Here is a 27,717-nt window from a genome sequence, read left to right as displayed (position 1 = left end):
AGTCCATCCTCATTCAGAAGCAACACTCCAGACTCACACACTCCCCCTCCCTATCTAACAGTGCATTCAATATTATATTATGCATACTATTGTGAAATGTTACCTTCATTACTTTAAATACATGTCTAGACAACGTTACATACAAACAACAGAAGCTCACATACGCTGCATGCCTTTAAGATGGATTTCCTGGTGCTGATGTGAGAAAAACTGTCAACTCGGAGAGAAACAGGTTCTACACTATAAAAAGCATCCCACAATAACCAAAGCAGAATCTGATGGATTTTAATCATATATCTGGACTCACAACTGCTAGCTGTGAGCACCAATAAACAGATAAAGTTCAGCTTTTATTCTTCTTTTATTTTAATAATCTAAACAAATATAACTATAGGCTCCCCCCCCTCTACTGAGTCATAAGACTGACAGAAAGGGGTGGATGAAAATACTAGCAACCTCTCCCTTTTCACTCCGACCTTCATGAAATTCTAACACAATTGTAACTTCTTTACATATATGTCAAGTTGTTCTTTTATTAACAGCTTTGGTCAACACATCTGCTGAAATTTCCTTTCCTGACATATATGAAACTTTCACAATTCCATTTTTAATACACTCTCTGGGCCGGTGCAATTTAATTTGTGAATGCTTCGTTCTCTGTTTGCACCCTTCTGAATGTATTAACTCTATGCAGGCTTTGTTGTCCTGATAAACCTGAATTGGACAAGAAACTTTCACTCTCACATCCTGACATAGTTGTTGCAACGACTCTACACCCATGAGTGAAAAAGTTTAAGCATTAAGTTCAGCTTCACATGAACTCATGCTCACTGTTGCTTGTTTCCTGCAAGACCAATCAAACAAACCTTGATTGGATAAATAAAAAACACCTGATACACTTTTGCCATCCGTTGTATCACTGCCAAAACTGGCACCTGCATAGATTTCTAGTCCTCCAGACTTTTAACTAGTAAGTCTTAACCAGTAATGTACACTACCCTTCAAGTACCTAACAATGCGTTTTAATGGCTTGAAATCTTGCACTGTTGGATTATTAACACATCTGCTAAGTATATTCACAGCAATGGCAATATCTGGTCCGGTACACCTTGAGCTTGTAGTGTCAGAAAAAGCTTCAGCATTTGTATCATGCTGATAACCTGTTACCATGGGAGTGTCTACAGCGTTTCCATCAGTTAGATTCAACTTTCAATTAAATCATTGATTTTACGAGTTTGATGCAGCAAAATGTCACCTTTCTCGTTTCTTTCAACCTCTAGAGATAGTTACTTACATCTCCTAAATCTTTCATTTCAAAATGCTTTTGCAATTTTGAAAGAGTGTTTCTGTAGATGTTTACATCCTTCCGGAATAATAAAATATCATCAACATAACACACACAATACAGTTTCTGTTGATTACACTCTTTCACAAACACACAAGAATCTGCTTTTCCTTGTTGAAAACCTAATGAAAATAGTACATCAGTTAGTTTAGTGTGCCAGCAACGAGCAATTTGTTTTAGACCATATAAAGATTTTTTTAACTTGCATACCATTCCCTTTTTTATTTGTACGCCATCTGGTGGTAGTATATAAATATTCTCATCAAGAACACCATTAAAAACACAGTACAGTATTCACATCATGATGAGAAACAGTCATGCCTTCTTCAGCAGCAAGCTTCATCAACAGTCTGGTGCTTTCAAATTTGACTGTTGGTGAGTACGTCTCATGATAATCTTGGTCAGGAATCTGAGAAAACCACGTGACATGTTTTGAACCTTTTGTAACTAGTTGGTTCAAACACTGAGTTTAAGCTACTAGTAGTAACAACTTTTCCAGACTCTCTGGAAAAGACCCTGATGTTAGGAAATACTGAGGGCACAAGGAATAACAAAGAAGGCTCCCCCCCTCTCTCTCTACTGAGTCATAAGGCTTGTTGTTACCACTCTTACAGCTCTTACCCCTCAGAGTCTTTAGATGGTTTGTAAGACTTCCACTACAACTGAACCTCTATCCACTTCCCTAACACTTATATGGTTTCTCCCCTGTATGAGTTTGTTGATGTTTTGTAAGAAGTCCACTCTGACTGAAGCTCATTCCACACTCAATACATTGAAATGGTTTCTCTCCTGTGTGTGTTCGATGATGTGAATTCAGCTTCCCACTCTGACTGAAGCACTTTCCACATTCCATGCATTTAAATGGTTTCTCCCCCGTGTGACTCCGTTGATGTCTCCTAAGTTTTCCACCCTCAATGAAGCACTTTCCACACTCCATGCATTTAAATGGTTTCTCCCCCGTGTGAGTCCGTTCATGAATTCTAAGGTGTCCACTGTAACTGAAGCACTTTCCACATTCCATGCATTTAAATGGTTTCTCCCCCGTGTGAGTCCGTTGATGATTTTTAAGCAGTCTACTATGACTGAAGCTCTTTCCACACTCCATGCATTTAAATGGTTTCTCTCCTGTGTGACTCAGTTTATGAATTCTAAGTGTTCTACCCCAAGTGAAGCTCTTTCCACATTCCATACATTTAAATGGTTTCTCTCCTGTGTGCGTCCGTTGATGGTTTCTAAGGTCTCCATTCTGACTGAAGCTCTTTCCACACTCCATGCATTTAAATGGTTTCTCTCCTGTGTGAGTCCATTGATGAATTCTAAGGTTTCGACTAGTAGTGAAGCTCTTTCCACAGTCCATGCATTTAAATGGTTTCTTCCCTGTGTGAGTCCATTGATGAATTCTAAGGTTTCGACTAATAGTGAAGCTCTTTCCACAGTCCATGCATTTAAATGGTTTCTGCCCTGTGTGAGTCCATTGATGAATTCTAAGGTTTCGACTAGTAGTGAGGCTCTTTCCACAGTCCATACATTTAAATGGTTTCTCCCCTGTGTGACTCCGTTGATGAATTCTAAGCTGTTCACTGCGACTGAAGCTCTTTCCACACTCCATGCATTTAAATGGTTTCTCTCCTGTGTGAGTCTGATGATGCAAATTCAGGTCTCCACCACGACTGAAGCACTTTCCACATTCCATGCATTTAAATGGTTTCTCTCCTGTGTGAGTCTGTTGATGAATTCTAAGCTGTCCACTCTGACTGAAGCACTTTCCACATTCCATGCATTTAAATGGTTTAAGTCCTGTGTGAGTCCGTTGATGAATTCTAAGCTGTCCACTCTGACTGAAGCACTTTCCACATTCCATGCATTTAAATGGTTTAACTCCTGTGTGAGTCCGTTGATGAATTCTAAGTTGTCCACTGTGACTGAAGCTCTTTCCACACTCCATGCATTTAAATGGTTTCTCTCCTGTGTGAGTCTGATGATGCAAATTCAGGTCTTCACCACGACTGAAGCACTTTCCACATTCCATGCATTTAAATGGTTTCTCTCCTGTGTGAGTCCGTTGATGAATTCTAAGCTTTCCACTCTGACTGAAGCACTTTCCACATTCCACACATTTAAATGGTTTCTCTCCTGTGTGAGTCCGTTGATGAATTCTAAGCTGTCCAGTCTGACTGAAGCACTTTCCACAGTCCATGCATTTAAATGGTTTATCCCCTGTGTGAGTTTGATGATGGATTCTAAGTGTTCCACTGTCAATGAAGCTCTTTCCGCACTCCATGCATTTAAATGGTTTCTCCCCTGTGTGAATCCATTGATGTCTTCTTAGTTCATTACTATAAGTGAAGCTCTTTCCACACTGCATACAGTTAAATGGTTTCTCCCCTGTGTGAACCCGTTGATGGATTCTAAGGCTTCCACTCTGACTGAAGCACTTCCCACATTCCATGCATGTAAATTGTTTCTCACCTGTGTGAGTTGCTTTATGTCTTCTAAATGTTCTACTATCAGTGAAGCTCTTTCCACAGTCCATGCATTTAAATGGTTTCTCCCCTGTGTGAGTTTGATTATGTGAATTCAGGTCTCCACTCCGACTGAAGCTCTTCCCACATTCCATGCACTTAAATGGTTTCTCCCCTGTGTGAGTTTGATGATGGATTCTAAGTGTTCCACTGTCGATGAAGCTCTTTCCGCACTCCATGCATTTAAATGGTTTCTCCCCCGTGTGAATCCGTTGGTGTTTTTTTAGTGATCCACTGTAAGTGAAGCTCTTTCCACACTCCATACATTCAAATGGTTTTTCCCCTGTGTGAGTTTGATGGTGGATTCTAAGTGTTCTACTATCAATAAAGTTTTTTCCACATTCCATGCATTTAAATGGTTTCTCCCCTGTGTGAGACCATTTATGTCTTTTTAGTGCTGCACTATAAGTGAAGCTCTTTCCACATTCCATACAGTTAAATGGTTTCTCCCCCGTGTGAGTCCGTTGATGAATTCTAAGTTTTCCACTCTCACTGAAGCTCTTTCCACACTCCATGCATTTAAATGGTTTCTCTCCTGAGTGAGTCCATTGGTGCTTTCTAAGTGTTCTGCTATAACTGAAGCTCTTCCCACACTTCATACATATAAATGGTTTCTCTCCTGTGTGAACCTGTTGATGGATTTTAAGGCTTCCACTGTGTCTGAAACTCTTCCCACATTCTATGCATATAAATGGTTTCTCCCCTGTGTGAGTTTGTTGATGAATTCTAAGCTTTCCACTCTCAATGAAGCTCCTTCCACACTCCATGCATTCAAATGGTTTTTCCCCTGTGTGGGTTCGTTGATGGTTTCTAAGGTGTCCAATCTGCCTGAAGCTCCTTCCACACTCCATACATTTATATGGTTTCTCCCCTGTGTGAGTGTGTTTATGTATACGGAGGTTTGAACTCCAACCAAAGCTTTTTCCACACTCCATGCATTTAAATGGTTTCTCCCCAGTGTGAGTCCGTTGATGTTTTCTAAGTGTTCCACTGTCAGTGAAGCTCTTTCCACACTCCATACTTTTAAATTGTTTATCCTCTCTCTTTCCACACTCCACAAATTTCAATTACTTCTTTGTTATTCCCATTGGACATGGCCCACCAAAATTTTGACTGCCTTCTCCATTGTCTTCTTTCGACCGGGGCGGGGGGGGGGGAGGAAATCTAGGAAGAGAAGAAAGGAATATTACACACATCAATTAGCACCTGCTCTTATTTTAACATCTTGTATATTCTCTCCTCCATATGTTCCCAGTTTTTAGGAAATACAAATGAAAGAATGCCAAATAATGGTAATGTGTTTTAGAAGCTTTATCTTAGAATACGGTTGAACTGTGGGATTTGCTTTTTAAATAACGAGGTTTCTCACAGGAAAGGGAGCTGCTCTTTGTCCATGAACCTGCCCACTATTCATCAGGGTCCTAAATTCATAATTAAGTTCTTCATCCTCTGCACAATAATCCTCCATCCCTTGGGCCACATTTTATCCCCTTGGACCCCTAGATCTTAATTAATCACCCGCACAGTCCCTTTGGCCTCAAGAGGTGCATGTTGACCATGTTCGGAGACCCATATATAAGTCTAGTGAGAAGGCTTGGTGCTTGTGGTCGGCTGAAGGACTGCTCAGGTAGGAAAATCTATCAGCCTTGCATCTGGAGATGCAGAAGGAAAGCAGCTGGAGCCTGACTGCTGGGAAGGCCAGATTAATACATCCAACCCAATTACTATTTCCTATAATTATATGCCACCTGATCTTGCACCCGCCTCCTGACATTGGACTAGGGAATCTCCACTGTGTCTTTCTGAAAGGAGAAACTATTTATATAAAGATCGCTGTGAAGGTGGTTCCAGGACCCGGGCAGAATCTGGCAGCATCAGAGAGCCCCCACGCCACCTTCCTAAAGTTGGAAGCCGAGTCTATATATATCAAAATGTAGGCATTGCGTGCGCGGAGGTCATAGACTTTCTCTGTAACTGCTGAACTGTAATGTAACATATTTGGCCACAACAATCCATGCCCATTAGGAAGGGATCTGGCAAAAATCTTTTCCCAAAAAACCACACCTTTCACACCTAAACTAATGATTAAACACAAAAAAGTGGCGCCCAAATTACACATCACCACCAGAAGCTCTGAAGACTGCAGCAGCATCCAATAGAAAGCCAGATCACGCGCTGTTGCCTCCAAAGCCACACCGCCACCGCCACCTCAAACGCCTGCCTACCATTTTAGCTTCTGTCTCCTAAACCGCGCGGCCTCCCGCCGCCCACCTCCTGAGGTGAAATCTTGCACTCACCACCTCAAACGGCAACCCGCCATTTGCAGCCTCAGACGACTGCCCACCATTTTCGAATTCAATTCTCCGCCTCTAACGCTGCGCCGGAATCAGCGGCCTCCCACCACTGGTGCCTCACATTGCAGCCTCAAACACCTGCCCGCCATTTGTTTCCTCAACCCACGACACGGCAACGGAAGACAAAACCCAGAGGCCGACACAACCTCAAACACCGCAATAGACCTCTTCTAAAGCAACAATCCCACCTCCCCCACGACCCACACAGTAAAAAACTAGAACACCCCACACCTACCAGCTCCCAAAGCAGGCCATAGTCTACAGCCGCCATCCGCCCAACACACTTCCCGAGGCGGCCAAAACCCTGTGGCTCACCCTGCCCACAAATGTCCTTTAAAAACCCACAAAAAACACCTCCCTAACAGTGCCCACAACAGTCCTCCAAAAGAAATGAAAAACATCCCTCCCCAGCAGAACCCACTACACACAAAAAATATATAACCCCCCCCCCCACATGACCCGGAAAAATCCTTTAAATAAACCCACCTACCAAGCAACGCCCACAACAGTCCTTGGGGGGGACGACCCCACCTCCCCCAAATGTCATTTGTAATTGTATTTTTTTTCTAATGTGGGAATGAGAGAGAGAGAATTCTTACTCGCAATTATATCCAAAGCAAGCTGGCTTGGTGGCGTTGCACGTCACACAAGAAACGGCTTCGTATCACTTTATTCCTGTAAAACAAAAACAGAAAAAGAGAAGACATCAAATATGGCAGCCAGGTTGGTGACTGGGAGCAGCTGCTGGGACCATATAACACCAGTTCTGAAAGACCAGGCAGAGGCCAACTCAGCCTTCCAGATGTTTTGGGACCACAATTCCCATCATCCCTAGCTAACAGGACCAGTGGTTAGGGAAGATGGGAACTGTAGTCCCAAAACATCTGGAGGGCCGAGTTTGCCCATGCCTGTGAAAGACCTACAATGGCTCCCAGTGCGTTTCTGGGCACGATTCAGGGTGTTGGTGCTGACCTTTAAAGCCCTAAATGGCCTCGGCCCAGTAGACCTGAAGGAACGTCTCCACCTCCATCACTCAGCCCAGACACTGAGATCCAGCTCCGAGGGCCTTCTGGTGGTTCCCTCCCTGTGGAATGTCCTTCCATCAGATGTCAAGGAGATAATTTTAGGGGACATCTGAAGGCAGCCCTGTATCGGGAAGTTTTGGTGGGGTAAAAATAAGATGATGTGGCATGGTCCCAGCAGCCCCTCCCCGTCACCAGCCTGGCAGCTGCATTCTGGATCAGTTGTAATAAAACGCTAGAACTGGCCATGCAGATGTCTTTGTCATCCTCCTTTGGTATTCCTGCGCCCGGCCACTCCTGCAAGCCTTCCTTTGGGCAGGTAGAACAGGACAGGAGCCTGACAGCAGGTGGTGCCAGAGCAACGACAAGCAGAGAGGGCTCCGTTTGGTTTCATCCCTGTTCTCCTCCTCCCCCTCCCTCCCTGCTGTTCTACAAAGGCAACACTGAGACAGGAGGAAGAAGATGGCAGGCAGGTGGCAACCCCTGGACCTTACCTTCCAAGTCCCGGACTGCAGAATCTGGGACCGGCAGCCGTGTGACACCGGAAGTTGCGTCAACGCAACTTCCAGTGTCGCTTTGCCCTTCTATGGGCACCAAAAATGGCCGCCGACAGCTTCAAAAGTCACGTGTACGCATGTCCGGAAGTGCATAGACGCAACTTCCGGTGTCGCTCCGCCCATCTATGGGCACCAAAAATGGCCGCCGCCAACACCGGAAGTTGTGTCTATGCACTTCCGGACATGCGTAGACGCAACTTTCGAAGCCAGCGGCGGCCATTTTGGGTGCCCATAGAAGGGCAAATCAGGGGGAAAAATGGCCGCCGGCAGGAGAAAATAATGGGGGTTTCCCGGGGAAAACGGGGTACTTGGCAGCTATGCCCTGGACAGCTATGCCTGGGAGGCAGGCAGGTGGCTGGCTGGCTGAGGCTGCTGGAGAGGCATCCTCCAGGGCCACTGACGGACCCGTTTCCTCTGCATCAGAGTTTAAAACACCAGAGCATCATTTGTGATGCAAAGTCCAAGCCCACATTTGGAAGGGTAGGGCGATTTTTTCCAGCTGAGGGGCCGCCTTCCTTTGCAGGCCATCACCCAGGGGCCACTGGCCTTCGGTGGGAGGGGCCAGCCAGAGGCAAAAGTGGATGGGGCCATGGATGTAGGCCAACCCACAGGCTCATGTCCCAACCCCACAAAAATCAGAGGATCTCAACACAAGCTCCTCTCTCTCCGTTCTGGCACACAAAAGGCATCCTCATGACCCCAAATACCCCACTTACCCCAATGGCGTTCACACTTCGCTCTACCTAAGGAAAGTGAGAGAGAAAGTGAGTCGGTTTTAGGCAGCATGGTTCCCTCCTGGCTCTCTGGCCACCTCTCAAGAGTAATTAACATTTGGGCCACGGCCGTGCAGTTGATTAACTAGACCAGGGGTGGCCAACTCCCAAGTGACTGCAATATATGATCTACCCCCTTTTTGGGGGGGTTTCAGGTCAAAGTTATTGAGCTTTCTTTAGGAACAAAAGCCCTGTTTTTGGGTTTCAGGTGAAAGAGTTGTTTAGCTCTTTGTTTAGGGAGGGGAAAGCCCCGTTTTGTGGGGGTGCAGGGGGAAAATGTTGAGCTTCTTTTTAGGCGAGCCAAAGTTGTTGAGCCAGTGATCTACCGGTAGATCATGATCTACCTGTTGGACATGCCTGAACTAGATGACCCGTGGGGTCCCTTTCCAACTCTACAATGCTATGATTCCCAGAAGTTATGCATCCCCTGTTGATCTCAATTTTTGCGCTTCTAATGATATTGTATCAATTTTTTTGTTATTGATAATTTCGAAAAGCAAGCAAGCCACCCCAAACCAAGGAAACACCAGAAAAGTAGAAACTCCAAAAAAAGACCCCTCCCCCCAAAACAAAGAAAATGCTGAAAAGCAAATTCACTAATAACACCCCCGACACAAATTTATTCCGCTAGCCAGTTCCACTCCCATGGGTGGAAGAGGGGTGGTGCCGGGGGGGGGGGCTAGGGGGTGAAACTAGGTTTTAAAAAGTAATTTTAAAAAAGAAAGTAAGTAATGGAAAGTGGATTAATCCGTTCCAGACGGGTCCGCGGAGTACTTAAACTGAAAGCACTCAAACCAAAGCGTCCTTAAATTGGGGTACGACTATAACTCAGTGGCGGAGCTTCATGCTCCGGCACCGGGGGCTGGCGCCCATTCTGGGGGTGGAGTGCGCCTCCCGGAGGGGCGGGGCGTGCGCAGCCGCCATGGCGCCCTTGGGATTGCGCTGCCCAGAGCGTACTGCCCCCCCACCCCCGCTTGCTCCGCCCCTGACTGTACTATGTTATAACAAATGATTAACTGTTGAATGTATTTTTTGTTTTATTGTGATTATTAGTTTGTTCTGTAATATAAAAAAACTCTAATAAAAATGTATCTTAAAAAAAGAAAAGATATACAGGTAGTGGGAATATTGCAATGGAATATGGGAATATTGGTGGAATGGAGAGAAGGAGTTGGGCACAGGTATCTCTGGGTAGGAACCCTTTAGATCAGGCACCCCCAAACTAGGCCCTCCAGCTGTTTTGGGACTACAACTCCCATCATCCCTAGCTAACAGGACCAGTGGTCAGGGATGATGGGAGTTGTAGTCCCAAAACAGCTGGAGGGCCGAGTTTGGGGATGCCTGCTTTAGATGCTTCTCCAGAGAAACGCAGGCATGTGGGTGAGACTGTCGTTGCCAAAGCCTCAAAGGGCGGAAATAATAAAGGGGGCTTCCTCCCTTTCCTCTTTCCCCCAATGGTTAGACTCTCTATAACAGCCCCCAGCGCCCCATGCAGGAGCTGACCTGGGACTTATGGCAGGGCAAGGACTGAGCTTCAAGGGAGGAGAGGGTGGGTGGATCAGGGATCTCTCCCTGGTCGACTCCAAGGAGATTCCTGGGCAGGAGGGAGAAGTCAAGGCAGGCAGCCCCCAAGTCTCTCTCTCTTTCTCCAAGATGGCTTTTATCCCTCCCCCAGGGATGCTTCCTTCCCTCCCTCCCTCAGCCCCCCAACTTCCTCTGCCCTCCACCCCCCCCAGTCTCCCCTTTGCCCAGAGGCAAAGTCCCCTGTCAGCTGACTCTTCTCCCTGGGGGCCAAATCTCCCCCAAGCGCAGACATCTCTCCATTCTGAGGGGCCTCGCCAGATGAGCAAGGAGGGGGCAGAGAGGGGGGGTCTCTATCCAGGCGTCTCTCGCCTCCTTTAACCCTTCCATGGACTCCCTCTCTGGATTCTCCACCCAAAGGGGAGCCAGGATCGCGGCGCCTCAGGAATTGGGGGCCTCTCATTTCATTCCCCCAAAAGCGCCCAAGGGGGGGGCAGGGCAGCTGAGCCTCTCTTGACTCTCAAGCGGATGGGGCGCTGCAAAGGAGACCTTGCAATGCAAACCCTGCCGGTGCTCCCTCTGCAGAACCCCCCCCCCCCGGCTGCATTTCCCATAGGAAATGGTGGGAAGGCTGATCTCTGGTTTTTTTATGGGGGGGGCGGGGCTGTGCAATGCAAACCCTGCGAATGGAAGGTCCCCGATCTGCAGCCGGATTGCATGGATCGGGGCCTGTGCAGATATCGCCCAGGAAGGGAGTTGTTCTTGGGGGGTGTGTGTCTCTGCCCCCTTTCTTTCTCCACCTTCCCCGCCCTCCAGCATTACCTCTTTGTCCTCTCTGGCCCTCCGCTTCCCTCGTCCGCTATTCTATTCCGAATTCCTTTCCTGGGGGCTCTCCAAGGACGCGCCCCCTCGGAGGGAGGGGCTCCTCTCCCCTCCCCATCGGCTTGGAAATTTCCGAAGTGCTTCGGGTTCCTTTCCGAATGCGTCTGCCCATAGAGCTATGACCAAGAGCAGCCCTGTCGAAATGATGGTGGGAGAGGGGGGAGGTCCGAGCAGAGAGTTGTCCAGCTGTGCAAGCTTCACATACACCCCCCCCCCGAGTCTTTTCCAGGGAGGGGCGTCTCCTTCCCTGCCGGCAACTGAAAGCAGCTCCTTCTTCTGCATGCAAAGGAACTGAGCCGCCGCCAGGGATCTGCCTCCGCCCAGCGAAACGGGCAGAAGGCCAGTCTACTTTGGGGAGCCTAGTCTTCTCTCCCAAAAAGGAAGAGCTGTTTACTGCATGCTATACCTTGAAAGAAAATTTTATGAAAATGCTGTATCGCTGGTATTTAACTGTTAATAGGCAGAAACTGGAAGGGAGAATCAATCCCGACCAAACTGGAGTGGCAAGCGAAATTGCTGGAGTATGCCGAGATGGCACGAATGATGGGGAAACAGAGAGACCACAGAGAACAAACATTTAGGAGAGAATGGAACTTGTAGAGAAAATATCTCAGTGAGCACCGTAAAAATAAGAATTCATTGGCAGGTCTGCAGTGACTGCTGTAGAAATGTAGAAAATCATAGGAAAACAAAATAATGGAGATTGATATGGACTGATAAAGAAAAGTGTGACATGTTAAAAGCATTTAGGAACCATGTGGGCTGATGGGAAGACATTATAAAAGTTATTTATAATGAAAGAAGCTAATCATGTGGGAATATGTATTTATCTTTTTCTGAATATACGCTTTCTTTTGGAATTCAAGAAAGCATTTCAAGAAAGGAAGGAAGGAGGGAAGGAGGGAAGGAAGACAGCAAGAAAGGGGCCTGTCTGTCCTCAACTGCAAGGGAGTTCCATAATCCTTCATACCCTCCAACATCTGGGAGAAGAAAAGGCTAAAGAGTGAACCCAGCACAAATCCTAAGTCAGCTGAGTGGTGCTTTCTTTGCCTCCTTCCAGCAACTCCTGCAGCCAAGCTTGTGCCAAGTGCATTGCTCTGCTTTCCTTTGGAGCACAGCAGTGAGGCTGAGAGGGAGGTCTTGTCATCTGGGCAGCCCAGGACTTCCGAATCCACTGCCTAGGCTTGTGCACTGTGGACGTCACTTTGATACTTTCAACACAGTGGTTTGACTTCATCCCAGATACTCACTCCATTGTCTTTCAATACAGACAGATGCCAAGAACAACAACTAGCTGGCTAATGTGGCCAGGTGTGTTTCACTTGGACCCATTGATTACCTGTGGGACCTTGTAGATGCCCAACATGTTTGCAATGTGTGTGGAGATGTCGAATTCACTCTTTTCAAGAAATGCCAGCAGCCTTTTCGGTTTCCCACAGCTGTAGTTTGGAATATTGATTTTCCCACCTGCAAGCAGGTCTGTCATGGAGTCAGAAGTCAGTCTCCCCTTAGAATAGGTATCATAGATGCTGTAGCCCAGGGTGATGTTGGGTAAGATCCTGGGGCTGTGATTAATATCCCGAACAGCAAGGTAGAAGGAAATAACGTGTGAGTTTTTCTTATCCACCCAGCTGCAAAAAAAGTGTGTCACACAGTCAGCCTCTACTCAGGGAAAATGAAAAGCACATTCTTTTTTGTATAAAAGCAACTGTACCTGTGTCTACAGAATTTTTTGCAAGGGAGGAGGATGGAGGGAAGACCAGAACACAAATCAGCCTCATTTATGGTGACCTACCAAAAGTCCCTGGAGCCAAATTGACCCCCCAGGCTGCATTGCAAGTGACTAAGTACAGTTGACATTTACGATTTGCAGTTGTATAGATTAAATGTGTTCCCATTTTATTTACTAGGAAACTTGCAAATTAAACACATCCCAAAGCACTTCCTACCCTTTAGAAAACAAGTTATGCTTTGGAGAGCAGTACATGTCAAAACTACTACTAATTCGTTAAAATACATTATAAAATGTGTTGCAACATGGCTTTTCACTAATAAGAGTAATAATAATTTATTAGTTATACCCTGCCCTTCTGGCTGGGTTTCCCTAGCCAACATCTGAACAGAAACATAGCACACTTTAAATAAATTAAATAAATGAAATGAAATTTTCCAAGGGTATTAGAAAACAAGTGTATCACGGGAAATGGAGAGTAGGTTTCTCCGTCTTATATTTATTTTCCCTCACAAAACAAACAAACGCTATGGCTTATTTTCAGGGGATGTCTTATTTTTTTCCTCCTCCTCCTGCCGCGGCCGGCATTGCTGCTGCGCCTATCACTATGTCTTATTTTTGGGGTATGGCTTATATTCCTTGAATGCTTAAAAATCCTGCTATGGCTTATTTTATGGCTACATCTTAAAATAGGGGAAACAGGGTAGGAAGCAGAAATATATCAATGCATCATTACTTACGACTCAAGCCTGCTGACAGGGGTGCTGGAAAAGGTGAAAGGAAATTGAGCTTTAAAGAATCCTGAAAATGTGACCCCACTAATGAGGTGGTCTGCTAGCCGGTAAAAATTTGCAGCTAACTTTTGCTCCTTGATCGGATTCAGGGGACATTTTGTCCTCTGCTGCATCCCATTGGTTGCAAGAGGCAGCAACAGAAGCAGTGTTATCATTCTGGGTCTGTGAAGGACACCAGAAATAATGTAATAGAATGATATTTTTATTCAATAATCAGAGTCCGTAATACAAGGAAGAAATTGTGGGATGTAAAGCTAGGTGCAGTCAAGTCACAACAGTTCCTAGAATGACCACATGGAGGGACACCTGACCAGGTCAGCAGCAAAACGTCCTGCCACTGATCTGGGATGGGCTTCTTCTACATGTAATTGAGATGGGTGTTACCTGGCCAGGTAAAGTCACCGGGCAGTGGCCATTTCAGTTTCTTTGAATCCATACTTCAGAGAAGCAACATCTTAGTGTTAGAGTCTCTCTCGGCTTCCAGCCAAGAGAGAGAAAATGGAGTCTCACCCCTTATGAGTGAACTTCACATGTATATATTACTTTTTCTAAGCAAGCCTGCCTTTCTGAGATTATGCTATTAACTCAGGATGTACCGTAAGTAAACTCTTTCTACTTTTAAAGAGCACTGTGCCGTGTCTTTTCTTTTAAGAGGGATAAAGGGGAAAATCCAGGAAATATTTTTTATTCTAGAGGCTTACCGGTAAGCAAGCCTGTGCAACCATTTCTGCTGTGTAACTCTACTAAGTTTGGAGCTTGCTAACACAAGCTGGGATAGGATCTATTAAATAATATCTCCTCATCCACATTCCTGAACATTCCCACGGAAATTTGAAGGAAACAGCACGATAGCTCAATATAAACAGACACATGCAAAGCAGAAAAGGCATTTACAGAGAGACTAATTCTGCCCAGGTGCAGCTATTTCTGAAAAGGAGACAACCAGTTGACTTAAAAACACGTGGTTCTATACCAGGGGTAGGCAACCTAAGGCCCGGGGGCCGGATGTGGCCCAATCGCCTTCTCAATCCGGCCCGCGGACGGTCCAGGAATCAGCGTGCTTTTACATGAGTAGAATGCGTCCTTTTATTTAAAATGCATCTCTGGGTTATTTGTGGGGCATAGGAATTCGTTCATTATTTATTCTCCAAAATATAGTCCGGCCCACCACATGGTGTGAGGGACAATGGACTGGCCCATGGCTGAAAAATTTGCTGACCCCTGTTTTACACTTTATCACATGCATCCTGATATTCTGTAGATGACACAAAACTTTAGCCAAGTTCTCTTTATATCAAAGTCTGACAACTTTAATTTTCCTGAGACCACTCATCCCCTTTCTGACCATCCAAAACCAATGTCCATGTCCGGTCCGAAACCAAAACTTCAGTCATGTCCTTCCATCTTCTTAGTTTCTCCTAGCCTTGCATTTTTTATTCTCATCAAGAGTCATTTGCCCGAAACATCTCTCTTCTCATAAACTTTTTGCAAATGTGTATCTTTTTTTTTTCTAAAAGATACTGGCTGAGACCCTACCTGCCTGCAGACTGTCTCCCCAGAGTGGTCTAGGTAGGCCCTGGTGATCTCCCGCTTGGACTACTACAATGTGCTTTACGTGGGGTTACCCTTGAAGTAGATTCAGTGACTACAACTAATTCACAATGCGGCAGCTAGACTGGTGCCTGGGAGTGGCCACTGAGACCTAAAAAATTGGTCCTAAAGGGTCTTCACTGACTCCCAGTACATTTCTGACCACGATTCAAAGTGTTGGTGCTGACCTTGAAAGCCCTAAACAGCCTCAGCCCTGTATGCCTAAAGGAGTGTCTCCACCCCCATCTCAACACATGGACACTGAGGTCCTCCTTCAAAGGCCTTCTGCTGGTCCCTCACTGCAAGAAGCAAGAGTTACAGGGAACAAGGCAGATGGCCTTCTTGGTTGTTGCACCCTCCCTGTGGAACACTCCCCCCCCTCGGATGTCAAGGAGATAAAGAACTAAATAACTTTTAGAAGACACCTGAAGCAACTCTGTATCGGGAAGTTTAGTGTTTGATGCTTTATTAAGTCTCAATATGTGCTGTAAGATGCCCAGAGTGGTTGGAGAAATAAATAAAATCGTTGTAGTAGTACTATCAGATTCCCATAAGACCTTTACCGATATCCCTTACGTAGCCAGTATAGTATCATTTTCCTTCTAATTTAGCTAAGTTCATTTTGTACTTTAGCATTCTGATTGGGACTTCCAGCTGTACAATTTTATGATATACCTAGAGCTAAGGATCAAATGTCATGTTTAGTTTTTTCTTGTCAGGTGCTTCCTCATGTTCAAATCAGGCCGCAATATAATAATGTAGCATTTGGGAATGAAAATGCAGCCCAGGAGCCCAGCACTGGAGGCCAAGATAGAGAATACCTGCACGGCCACCATATACTTCCCCTTGGTGCTCAGGTAGGTGGGCACAAAGGAAACCCAAAGACTGCAGAAGACCAGCATGCTGAAGGTGATCAGCTTGGCTTCATTGAAGGCCCCAGGCAGCTTCCTGGCTAGGAAAGCCACCGTGAAGCAGATGGCAGCCAGGAAGCCCATGTAGCCCAGGGCACCATAAAACATGGCAGCAGATCCTTCATTACATTGGACAATGATCTCTCCAAGCTGGGAGCTCAGGTCAAAGTCTGGGAATGGAGGAGAGATCCCCAGCCAGATGGTGCAGATGAGAACTTGGACACCAGAGCAGGAAATTACAATGGAGTGGGCAAAGCTCTTCCCCAGCCATCTCCTCACCCTGTTCCCTGGCTTAGTGGCCAGGAAGGCCAGGACCACAGTGATGGTTTTTGCCAAGACAGAAGAGACAGCAACTGAGAAGATGATGCAGAAGGCTGTCTGTCGGAGAAGGCAGGTCACTTTCCTTGGCCGTCCAATGAAGAGGAAGGAGGACAAAAAGGAGAGCAGTAGAGAGATGAGGAGGAGGTAGGAGAGGTCCCTGTTGTTGGCTTTGACTGTTGGTGTTTCCTTGTATTTAATGAAGATTCCTAACACAAAACATGTGGCTAACGATAAGAAGAGGACAAGGAAAGCCAGGAGACTGCCTAAAGATTCTTCATAGGACAGGAAGGTGATTACTTTGGGGACACATTGATCTTGCTCCTTGTTTGGATGCTGATCTTCTGGGCATTTGGTGCATTCATCAGCATCTGCAGAGAGGAAAACGCACTTCAGTATTCTAACATCAGGCACAAACCTCAAATTTGCTGACATCACTGTTGCATTTGGTGATTGACAGGTTGGCAGCAGCACCCAGCTGCTTTTTTTCACCTGGGAAATTAAGATCTGGTGCAAAGGCCAGAAAAAAATCTGGATCAGTTCTTGTCATGTTCAAATATTGAGAAGCAGATGTGTTAAGCTAGAATTATGATTTCTAAAATCACGTATTGCATTAGAATTCTATTATTCCTCCCAGGAAGTTGGAGTAGTATTATTGTGTGGCACTCCCTCCATTCCTGAACTGTTGGGACCTCTCAGAAATTGCCAGGTGGTCTCTCTGGCCCTAGTCCTGGCAAGCCAACAACCCTCCTGAGGCCACAGGTTTGGTGAACCCAATACACCCTGGTTCTCTTGCCCACTTTCCCTTCACTCATCAAGATAGTCCCCAGGACCAGATTCACTGACCATTGAATGCCTTTGAATGCCTTTGAATACTAGTTGCTGGAGATCACATGGGGGGAGGTGCGGGAGGGCTGTTTTTTCTATGCAGCTTCTGGGGTCCCATGGAAATCCCACTTGCCCCTCTTAGAACAAGTTGCGTTGCTTTCACTGAGCAAGGCTTTTCTTATATCCTTGAGATTTCTGGAAATAGGTGAACCCTCCTTGAAGAGGGCATTTCATTACCTGTGCTATTTTCTATAAAAAGGTATGCCGGAAATCACCGGCTTGTGCTACCAAGAATGTTATTTTTGTTTCAATCAATATTCGTGATCAGTGGGGTAGGGCACTTTAAAGAATGGCAAGAAGTGATATCTACATTTATCTGGCGGGGGGGTGGGGGCAATGATAAAATATAAACTGTTGGTAGACTCCAAAGAAAGAGGTGTTTTCTCTCTGCCAGATTCAAAGACCATATTTTTCGCTCCTTAAGATGCACATGACCATAAGACGCACCTAGCTTTTAGAAGAAAACAACAACAAAAAAATTCTTTTTTTAAATATCATTTTTAAATTAATTTTTCAAAAATAGAATATAGAGTAAAGTACAAACAAACCATGAAAGAAAAACACTCTACAACAAAAAATATATTCTTTTCTAGCAAGAGCCACGCAAAGCGTGTAAGCACCTCTCCCTTTGCTTGCTTTACAGTGAGCTGGGAGGAGGGGCAGAAGGGGCTCCTGTCCGTCCCTCCTCTCACCTCGCTGTAAAGCAAGCAGACCTTGAGGACAACCTCAAGATCCGCATCCTGCCATGCGTTCTATGGAGGGCTGCCTCCAAAGATGCTTCGGACACTTCAGCCAGTGCAGAAGTTGGCATCCAGATTGCTCACCGGGGCAAGACGGGTTGAGTATCTGACAAGGATCCTGGCTTGACAGCACCAGCTGGGCCCAATTCCTATGGCTGCTTTTAATTGGGAAAGCCTTCAATGGCTCAGAAGAAGGAAGGAAGGAAGGAAGGAAGGAAGGAAGGAAGGAAGGAAGGGTGTGAGAGAGAAATAAAGAGAGACAAGGAAGGAAGGGATGAAAGAGAGAGAGAGAGAGACAGAAGGAAGGAAGGAAGGAAGGAAGGAAGGAAGGAAGGAAGGAAGGAAGGAAGGAAGGAAGGAAGGAAGGAAGGAAGGAGAGAGGGAAAGAGAGAGAGAAGGAAGGAAGGAGAGAGAGAGAAAGAAGGAAGGAAGGAAGGAAGGAAGGAAGGAAGGAAGGAAGGAAGGAAGGAAGGAAGGAAGGAAGGAAGGAAGGAAGGGGTGAAAGAAAGAGGGAGAAGGAAGGAAGGAAGGACGGATGGAAGGGGTGAGAGAGAGAGAGAGGAAGAAAGAAAGAGAGAAGGAAGGAAGGAAGGATGGAAGCTGGGAGGAGGGCCTAGATCATCTTTCTCAATGAGAGGCAAAGAGTGTGCAGATTTTAAGAAAACTAGGATTACTCCACAAAGCACCACAGCCTTTCTTCTTCACAGAGCAAATTTGATGAATCAACAGAAAGAACAACTTTCTCTGGGACCTCGGTGCCCACCTAACAGATGATGGAACTGAGTTCCAATGAGTACCAGCTGAAAAAAAGAGCTGGCCATTACTATGGTAACATCTTGGCTGGACTGGCTCAAATACTTGCCCCATCCTCCCATCGAAGGCCATTTTCTCTGAGATCCTCTCCTACCTTCCTGAGGGGAGATGGTCCCTTCTGAGCAGGGAGCGCAATTATAGCAGCAGGGCGGCTTCCCTTCCTGAACTTTTCTGGAATATCCAGGGAGACAGCTTTCTGTGCATCTTGAACGAGGGGCCGTCTAGGCATGAAGAGAAAATTGATTGCGAAGGAGAAAGTGATAGGTGCATTTGTGCTACAATAGTATTGCAAACTACAATACTAGACTGACTGATGTTTTGCTCCAAAGACTAAATGGAGTCCTTGGTGTTGCTTCCAAATATTGCATCTACTGCAGAATTTCGTTTGCTTGTGTGCCATTTCTCTATGTCCAAACAGATGTGCAATACCTTACTATACTCCAGCCTTACCCAACCTGGTGCCCCTCAGATATCTTTGCACAATGCTGGCTGGGGTGCATGGGAGTTGTAGTCCACAATATTTAGAGGGCACCAAGTTGGGGAAATGTGTTCTGCTCTGCTTTGGAAATTCTTTTTACTTTGAAATAATATACATGTTTTCTCAAGAGCAGGTTCTATTAAACTCAGTGGGACTTAGCTCCAGAGAAGCACCCACAAGATTGCAGTCAAAGCCTCATATGTACTATTCAAAATGTTATTAGAGCATAGCAGATGTCACAGTTAATAAAATGACACATCCAATTTTTCCTACCTTCTTGAATAGCTTGGGCCATACAATTGCTTCTGGGTTAATGGTGAACTTCACAGTTGAGGACTTTAGTCTCTCTATTCTCCCAATTTTCACTCTATCATGAGAGTTATTAGGAAACAGTACCCAATTCACTATATCGAAGTCAACGGCCAGTGCCCCATTCTCATCCAAGTACTGCCCATCATCTGAAGTATTAGAGTGGAACCGGACTTCTTTCAAGAAACGATGAAGCTAGCATGACAGAGGAATATCCAGCAGTGAGTAAGCAGGGCTGAATTATGGAACATGGTTTCATGTTCCCTCTGCATCCTAATCTTCTCTAAAAAAAAAAAAAGAACCACTGTATCTCTTACCTGGAATCATCTAACCATCTAATCATCATCTGGAATCATCTAACCATGATAGATTATTGGACACCCTCAATCTTCCTCAGCATTGTTTTGGGGTGACAAAAATTAACACTATTACATATATTAGGAAAGGTTGATTTGAGGGGATAGATCAGCCAGTAGACTGAGAGACTTAATCTGAGGGTCATGTGTTTGAGCTCTATGTTGAGTGAAATGTTCCTGCATTGCAGGGGGTTGGACTAGATGACCCTCATGGTACCTCCCAACTCCACAATTTTATGATTCTAAGATGTTTGGGGAAATATGTAAAACATGATGAGCTTGGCTTTATTGAAGGAACAACACTAAGTTCTATGAAGGATGAAGTAATTTTTCTGCAGCACGATGAAACTGTAAAGAAAGCTATTGAGTGGCACACTAAGAATCAAATAATATACAGATATATAAGAAATATAGGAATATAATATCACAGTTATAAAAACACACATGCTCCACAAACAAGTAACAACACTCCCCCAACCCCTTACAAAAACACATTTAAAAGGAGTATAGGTGTATATGTTAATCAGACAGGGGCCAGATTGAAGAGGAACAGTTTTACATAGCACTGAAAGCTGAATAGTGAAGGTGTCAGCCAAACTTCCCTGAGGAGAACATTCCACGCATGGGGAGCCACTGCAGAGAAGGCCCGTTCTTGTGTTGCCACCCTCCGGAGTTCATGAGGAAAAGGTACATAAATAAGTGTCTCAGATGATGCTCTCAGGGTCTGGGTAGGTTTTTATGAAGAGAGGTGGTCCTTGAGGTATTGTGGTCCTGGATGGGAGAAACTCTGATGGACTTCTGCCAGCAGGTGAAAACAATGTCAAAGGCCTGTCAGTCAATGTTGACAATACTAACCAGTGTTCTGTCACAGTGCAAGATAGTTTCTGATGATCATATCATGGTGATTTCAGAGCAGGGACAACAAATACCAGTTTGCAAAAGGAAAAGGACATACCTGCCATGGCGGTAGCTTTTGAAGTTCCAAGCTGTCTCCACCCACAATCGACATCCTCTTTGACCTGGATGAATATGCAGCATTTAAAGCTTGAGCCACAGTTTGGATACTCAAGTAATTCACATAGCTGTCTTGGGACTGGATTCTTTCAATCTCTTCCCGGGGCAACATCTTCACATTATCCTTCTCTCTGCATTTTGTCATACCCCTCACAGACAAGGCATGCTTTGAATATGAACAGTCAAATGCTTCTTCCGAATACCGTCGACTAGTCAATGACATTGGCCCATAGTAGTCCTTCTTCATCCTTTTTTTGGTCTTCATTACAAAGGACAAAGAGCCATGAGCATATTGGAAGCAGTGAATATCACATAAAAACATTTTGTTCTGAGGAACTGTGGTTATCCAGACTTTGCCCCCAGATTGTATCCTTTCCAGTAAGGACTGTACCTCTATGATTATGTAAAGTCCACTTTGAGAGTCTGCAAAGTAAACAAATACATTGACGTGTCTCCAGATGGCAGGTGCTTCATGGGGTATCCATAGCCAGGTTTCTTGTAGTACTCTTTGTGTGAAGGCAACACAAATTTCCCTTTTGTTCATCAGAGGTGTCAAGGTACTCACAAATCTTTCTCCATTGTCATTGTCCGGAGCAAAGAGTCCGACCCACGTCCACCTGAAATGCAGGAGGAGTTGGACCACCCCCTGGTACTGCGTTTCTTGGTTTGGGGCCATCCAGTAGACAAAAGGGGACTGGAATTTATCAGTAAGAAAAAAGCCATAACTGAGCTGGTGAAAGAAGGGAAAGAGAATGATGGCTTGTTTTTCAGGATTAAGACTGGATACTTCTATGTGAAAGATGCTGACAGATTTAGTGTAAACCTCACAATTTTTTGGAGGTAAATTTTTAAAAAAGTTAAGCATTTTCTTATACTGATTAATGGCAAAATTCTCTATGAAATTAAGAAACACTCAATAAAAAAATCAATGAGGTAAAGCACTATAATCAGTTACAGGTAGGAAACCTTGTTGGTCTGATGCTGTCAAAACAAAATAAATCCTTCCAGTAGCACCTTAGAGACCAACTAAGTTTGTCATAGGTATGAGCTTTCGTGTGCATGCACACTTCTTCAGATACCTGAAGAACGTTTGTGCCAAATGCATTGCTCTGCTTTCCTTTGGAGCACAGCAGTGAGGCTGAGAGGGAGGTCTTGTCGTCTGGGCAGCCCAGGACTTCCGAATCCACTGCCTAGGCTTGTGCACTGTGGGCGTCACTTTGATACTGTCAACATAGTGGTTTGACTGCATCCCAGAGGCTCACTCCATTGTCTTTCAAAACAGACAGATGCCAAGAAAAACAACAACTAGGTGGCTAATGTTGCCAGGTGTGTTTCACTTCAGCCAACAGATTACCTGTGGGACCTTGTAGATGCCCAACATGCTTGCAATGTGTGTGGAGATGTCAAGTTCACTCTTCTCAAGAACAGCCAGCAGCCTTTTCGGTTTCCCACAGCTGTAGTTTGGAATATTGATTTTCCCACCAGCAAGCAGGTCTGTCATGGAGTCAGAAGTCAGTCTTCCCTTAGAATAGGTATAATACATGCTGTAGCCGAGGGTGATGTTGGGTAAGATCCTGGGGTTATGATTAATATCCCGAACAGCAAGGGAGAAGGAAATAATGTGTGAGTTCTTCTTATCCACCCAGCTGTGAAATAAGTGTGTCACACAGTCATCCTCAATTCAGTGAAAATGAACGTCAATTATTTTTTTGTTATTAATCAAAGCAACGAGGAAAAGGGGCCAGGAGGTAGAGCAAAGTGAGACAAAGGTCTACATGTACCTGTGTCTGCAGAGGTTTTTGCAAGGGATGAGGATGGAGGAAAGACCAGAACACAAATCAGCCTAATTTCTGGTGACCTACCAAAAGTTTATTGAACCACATTGGCCCCCAGGCTGCATTGCAAGTGACTAAGCACAGTCGACATTTACAATTTACAGTTGCATAGATTTTTTTGTGCATGGAAAAATAATTGTGTTCCCATTTTATTTACTACAGAAAACCTGCAACTCAAACAAATCCCACAACACTTCCTACCCTTTAGAAAACAAGTTATTCTTTGGAAAGCAGTACATGCCAAAAACCCCTTCATGGATCACTGCCTTGTCGTGGCGAAGGGGCTTAAATAACTTAGAGAAGTTATGTTTTGACCAAACGTGATCCACCTGGAGAAGGAACCGGCAAGCCACTCCAGTATCCCTGCCAAGAAAATGAGATGGCAAGAATAAATATTGACATCCTGGGCATCAGTGAACTAAAATGGAAGGGAATGGGTGAATTCAGTTCGGATGACTATCATATCTACTACTGTGGGCAAGAATCCCGTAGAAGAAATGGAGTGGCCCTCATAGTCAACAAAAGAGTGGCAAAAGCTGTAATGGGATGCAATCTCAAAAATGATAGAATGATCTCAACACGAATCCAAGGCAGACCTTTTAACATCACAGTAATCCAAGTTTATGCACCAACTACCGGTGCTGAAGAAAGTGAAATTGACCAATTCTATGGAGACTTACAACACCTTCTAGAAATGACACCAAATAATGATGTTCTTCTCATTATAGGGGATTGGAATGCTAAAGTAGGGAATCAAGAGATAAAAGGAACACGTGACAAGTTTGGCCTTGGAGTTCATAACGAAGCAGGGCAAAGGCTAATAGAGTTCTGTCAAGAGAACAAGCTGGTCATTGCAAACACTCTATTCCAACAACACAAGAGACGACTCTACACATGGATATCACCAGATGGGCAGCATCGAAATCAGATTGATTATATTCTCTGCAGCCAAAGATTGAGAAGCTCTATACAGTCAGCAAAAACAAGACCTGGAGCTGACTGTAACTCAGCTCATCAGCTTCTTATAGCAAAATTCCAGCTTAAACTGAAGAAAGCAGGAAAAACCACTGGGCCAGTAAGATACAATCTAAATCAAATCCCTTATGAATACACAGTGGAAGTGAGGAACAGGTTTAAGGATTTAGATTTGGTGGACAGAGCGCCTGAAGAACTATGGATGGAGGCTCGTAACATTATACAGGAGGCAGCAACGAAAACCATCCCAAGGAAAAGGAAATGCAAGAAAGCAAAATGGCTGTCCCACGAGGCCTTACAAATAGCGGGGGAGAGGAGGCAAGCAAAATGCAAGGGAGATAGGGAAAGACACAGGAAACTGAATGCAGATTTCCAAAAAAATAGCAAGGAGAGACAAGAGGGCCTTCTTAAATGAGCAATGCAAAGAAATAGAGGAAAACAATAAAAAGGAGGAAAACCAAAGATCTGTTCGAGAAAATTGGAGATATGAAAGGAACATTTCGTACAAAGATTACCATAATAAAGGACAAAAGTGGTAAGGACCTAACAGAAGCAGAAGACATCAAGAAGAGGTGGCAAGAATACACAGAGGAATTATACCAGAAAGATATGGAGGTCTCGTACACCTCAGGTAGTGTGGTTGCTGACCTTGAGCCAGACATCTTGGAGAGTGAAGTCAAATGGGTCTTAGAAAGCATTGCTAATAACAAGGCCAGTGGAAGTGATGATATTCCAGCTGAACTATTTAAAATTTTAAAAGATGATGCTGTTAAGGTGCTATACCCAATATGCCAGCAAGTTTGGAAAACTCAGCAATGGCCAGAGGATTGGAGAAGATCAGTCTACATCCCAATTCCAAAGAAGGGCAGTGCCAAAGAATGCTCCAACTACCGCACAATTGCGCTCATTTCACACGCTAGCAAGGTTATGCTTAAAATTCTACAAGGCAGGCTTAGGCAGTATGTGGACCGAGAACTCCCAGAAGTGCAAGCTGGATTTCGAAAGGGCAGAGGAACCAGAGACCAAATAGCAAACATGAGCTGGATTATGGAGAAAGTGCTCACTGGAAGGATAGATCCTGAAGCTGAGACTCCAATACTTTGGGCACCTCATGAGAAGAGAAGACTCCCTGGAAAAGACCCTGATGTTGGGAAAGATGGAGGGCACAAGGAGAAGGGGACGACAGAGGATGAAAGGGTTGGACAGTGTTCTCAAAGCTACGAACATGAGTTTGACCAAACTGGGTCACGAAGAGTCGGACACGACTAAACGACTAAACAACAACATGTCAAAACCACTAGTAATTCCTTGAAATACATTATAAAATGCTTTGAAACATGCCTTTTCACCAACTGAACAGATATACAGAACTCTATAAATGAAATGAAGATTTTCAAGGGTATCAGAAAACAAGTGTATCATGGGAAATGGAGATTGGGTAGGAGGCAGAACTACATCAATGTATCATTACTTACGACTCAAGTCTGCTGACAGGGTTGCTGGAAAAGTTGAAAGGATATTGAATATTAAAGTATCTTGGAGATGCGACTCCACTAATGAGGTAGTCTGCAGGTAGCCGGTAAAAATTTGCAGGCAATATTTGCTCCTTGATCGGCTTCAGGGTGCATTTTGCCCTCAGCTGCAACCCATTGGTTGCAAGAGTCAGGAACACAAGCAGGTAGATCATGCTGGATCTACCTGCTACACTTTCCTTGTAGCTGTTCTACCCAGTACTAGCTGCTGTTCATAATATGCCGCAAATTCTTGCAAATCAGAGATTGCAGTGAATTGACAAATACAGGGAGGTGTCCAGCTCTGGTCTCAGAGCTGAAGGGTGATGGTTCAGAGGTGGGGCATCTATTTTGCACCAAGAAGGTGAGAGGGTGCAATGTCTGCTCCCTGTTCCAGGCAAGGCTGAGGACCTCCCCTTTCCTGGAAAGCCAGTCAGTCAAAATTTCTGATCTAGAAGGCAGCATCACACAAATGTATCAGTAGCTTCCCACTTCACCTGCTCTATGTCTTGGCCACCAGGAATTTGTGGCAAAATATATACATCCAACCTTCTGGGCATAGCTGCCAAGTTTTCGCTTTTCTCACGAGGAAGCCTATTCAGCATAAGGGAAAATCCCTGTAAAAAAGGGATAACTTGGCAGCTATGCTTCTGGGAAGAGTGGAATAAAAAACGTCCTGCTGCTCTTAATTGAGATATTTACCTCATTGGTCCCAAATGCAATATTAAAGGGGAGGGGTGGGGGTTCCTTGGACTCAGGAATGAATAAAAATAGATTACGGTGATTCTGATGATTGTAAAGGGAAGAAAGATCTCCCATGAAACTTTACAGGAGCAGGTGCAGAGCAGGAGAAAACATGTTTACTCAATAGGCTGCCATGGATCATCAAGGGTAAAAGTGAGTTTGGCAAAACATGGTTGGCATCAGAAGAGCCTTGAGGTTGGATCAGGCCAAAGGCCCACAAAGTTCAGCATCCTATTCTCACAATGGCCAACCAGGGGAACCCAAAGGGAAGCCCACAAGCTGGAGATGAGAGCAGAACTTTCCCTACATGCTATTTTCCTACCACCAACGGAGGAGCGATAGCATATCAACTTACGCAATTGCAAGAGGAGGTCAACTATGATGATCAAGGGTCTAGAGGTCGAGCCTTATGAAGAACCATTGAAAGAGCTGCCTATGTCTAGCCTGGGAAAGAGGAGACTGAGGGGAGATCTGATAGCCATCTTCAAATATCTGAAGGGCTGTCACATGGAAGATGTAGCAAGATTGTTTTCTCCTGGAAAGCTGGAGTTGAACCATTGGCTTCAAATTGCAGGAAAGGAGATTCCCACTAGACAGATGGAAAAACTTTCTGACACTAAGAGCTGTTAGACAGTGGAAATGTCTCCCTCAGGAGGTTGTGGACTCTCCTTCACTGGAGGTTTTTTAACAGAGGTCGGAGGGCCACATGTTCTGACTGCCTTAGCTGCTATTCCTGCCATTGCAAGGTGTTGGACTAGATTACCCTTCCAAGTCTAAGATTCTATGAAATAGGCTTACACAATGAATTTCAAAAACCAAGAAAAGTATTAAATCTCTCAATTGGCAGAGAGAATTTCAAGAACCAAGAAATGAGCTCAAGTTCATCCTGTTTATTTCCCATGCTCTGTGCATTAGTATACAGACATTGAAGACCATTGATCACCCCCCCCAGCCTCTTATTTAAGGATTGTTTTCCTCCCACCACTAGGTTTGCGTGCTGTTTGCTCCATTTGGTCCCTGACATTTGGATGATCATCTTCAGCACTTGATAGATTCCTACCTTCAGGACCACTGTCTCCCTCCCCCACATAAGTCAGTTTAAAGCCCTCCTGATGAGGTTTTTGAGATTATTGGCAAAAACATTCCTCCCAACCCTTGTGAGGTGCAGCCCATCACTTGCCAGAAGTCCATCTTCAAGAAACTGCAGACCATGATCTAAGAATCCAAACCGTTCCTGCTTGCACCATTTGTGAAGCCAGTTGTTCACTTCCCCTATTTTACCCTCTCTCCCTGGGCCACGTTGTTCAACTGAGAGGACAGATGAGATGACAATTTGTGCATTTACTTGCTTCAACTTCCTGCCCAGAGCCTCATAATCACTTTTGATCTTCTAGAGTCTATGGCTAGCAGTGTCATTGGTTCCCACATGCACCAAAAGGAAAGGGTATTTGTCAGTGGGTTTTATGATTCCTTGCAGCCGTTCTGTTACATCTTGGATCTTGGCCCCAGGGAGACAGCACACCTCTTGAGACGTCTTGTCAGACCCACAGTTCACTGCTTCTGTACCCCTCAGTAGAGAATCCCCTATCACCACTACATGCCTCCTAATAGGCTTGGTCATGATTCTTCCATGTGCTGTCCCTTCCAAAGTCACCTGCATATTCCCGGAGGACTGACTTGGCTGCTCGTCTTCATATTCCTGATCCACTGTGATGAGGGAGAGATCTTCAGGT

At 45.0% G+C, this 27,717-nt stretch overlaps 2 protein-coding genes and 1 long non-coding RNA gene across 3 annotated transcripts; all 3 read right to left on the bottom strand.

The window, feature by feature from the left end:
* Positions 1 to 513: 513 nt before the first annotated feature.
* On the bottom strand, positions 514 to 5,611 carry LOC132591199 (uncharacterized). Its single transcript, XM_060268462.2, is given in 2 exon segments — positions 514 to 2,072; positions 2,075 to 5,611. Coding segments are annotated over 2 exon segments (2,850 nt in total). The 5' UTR covers positions 4,887 to 5,611; the 3' UTR covers positions 514 to 2,034.
* A 1,215-nt stretch (positions 5,612 to 6,826) lies between these two features.
* LOC132591254 (uncharacterized) lies at positions 6,827 to 11,336 on the bottom strand. Its single transcript, XR_009556871.2, has 3 exons — positions 10,917 to 11,336; positions 8,517 to 8,543; positions 6,827 to 6,896 (listed from the first exon to the last, which is right to left on the bottom strand). It is a non-coding gene; the product is annotated as an uncharacterized LOC132591254 (long non-coding RNA).
* A 4,457-nt stretch (positions 11,337 to 15,793) lies between these two features.
* On the bottom strand, positions 15,794 to 25,947 carry LOC148687221 (vomeronasal type-2 receptor 26-like). The gene is made up of 7 exons (XM_088662567.1): positions 25,943 to 25,947; positions 25,205 to 25,447; positions 22,274 to 22,565; positions 20,861 to 21,649; positions 19,514 to 19,744; positions 18,857 to 18,983; positions 15,794 to 16,692 (listed from the first exon to the last, which is right to left on the bottom strand). Exons 1-7 carry the CDS (start codon positions 25,945 to 25,947, stop codon positions 15,794 to 15,796), a joined length of 2,586 nt encoding a protein of 861 aa, XP_088518693.1.
* Positions 25,948 to 27,717: the final 1,770 nt, after the last annotated feature.

Source organism: Zootoca vivipara, chromosome 2 (genome assembly GCF_965207765.1).
Source record: "Zootoca vivipara chromosome 2, rZooViv2.hap1.1, whole genome shotgun sequence".
Taxonomy (NCBI): Eukaryota; Metazoa; Chordata; class Lepidosauria; order Squamata; family Lacertidae; genus Zootoca; species Zootoca vivipara.
This window is presented reverse-complemented; position numbering and strand designations above follow the sequence as displayed.

Coding starts and splice junctions, on each gene's coding strand:
- LOC148687221 (XM_088662567.1), bottom strand. Junction 21,650..22,273: donor GCATCTACAAGGTCCCACAG/GTAATCTGTTGG, acceptor TTCTTTCACCAG/CTCAGTTATGGCTTTTTTCT. Junction 16,693..18,856: donor GACCATCTCCCCTCAGGAAG/GTAGGAGAGGAT, acceptor TCCTCTCTGCAG/ATGCTGATGAATGCACCAAA.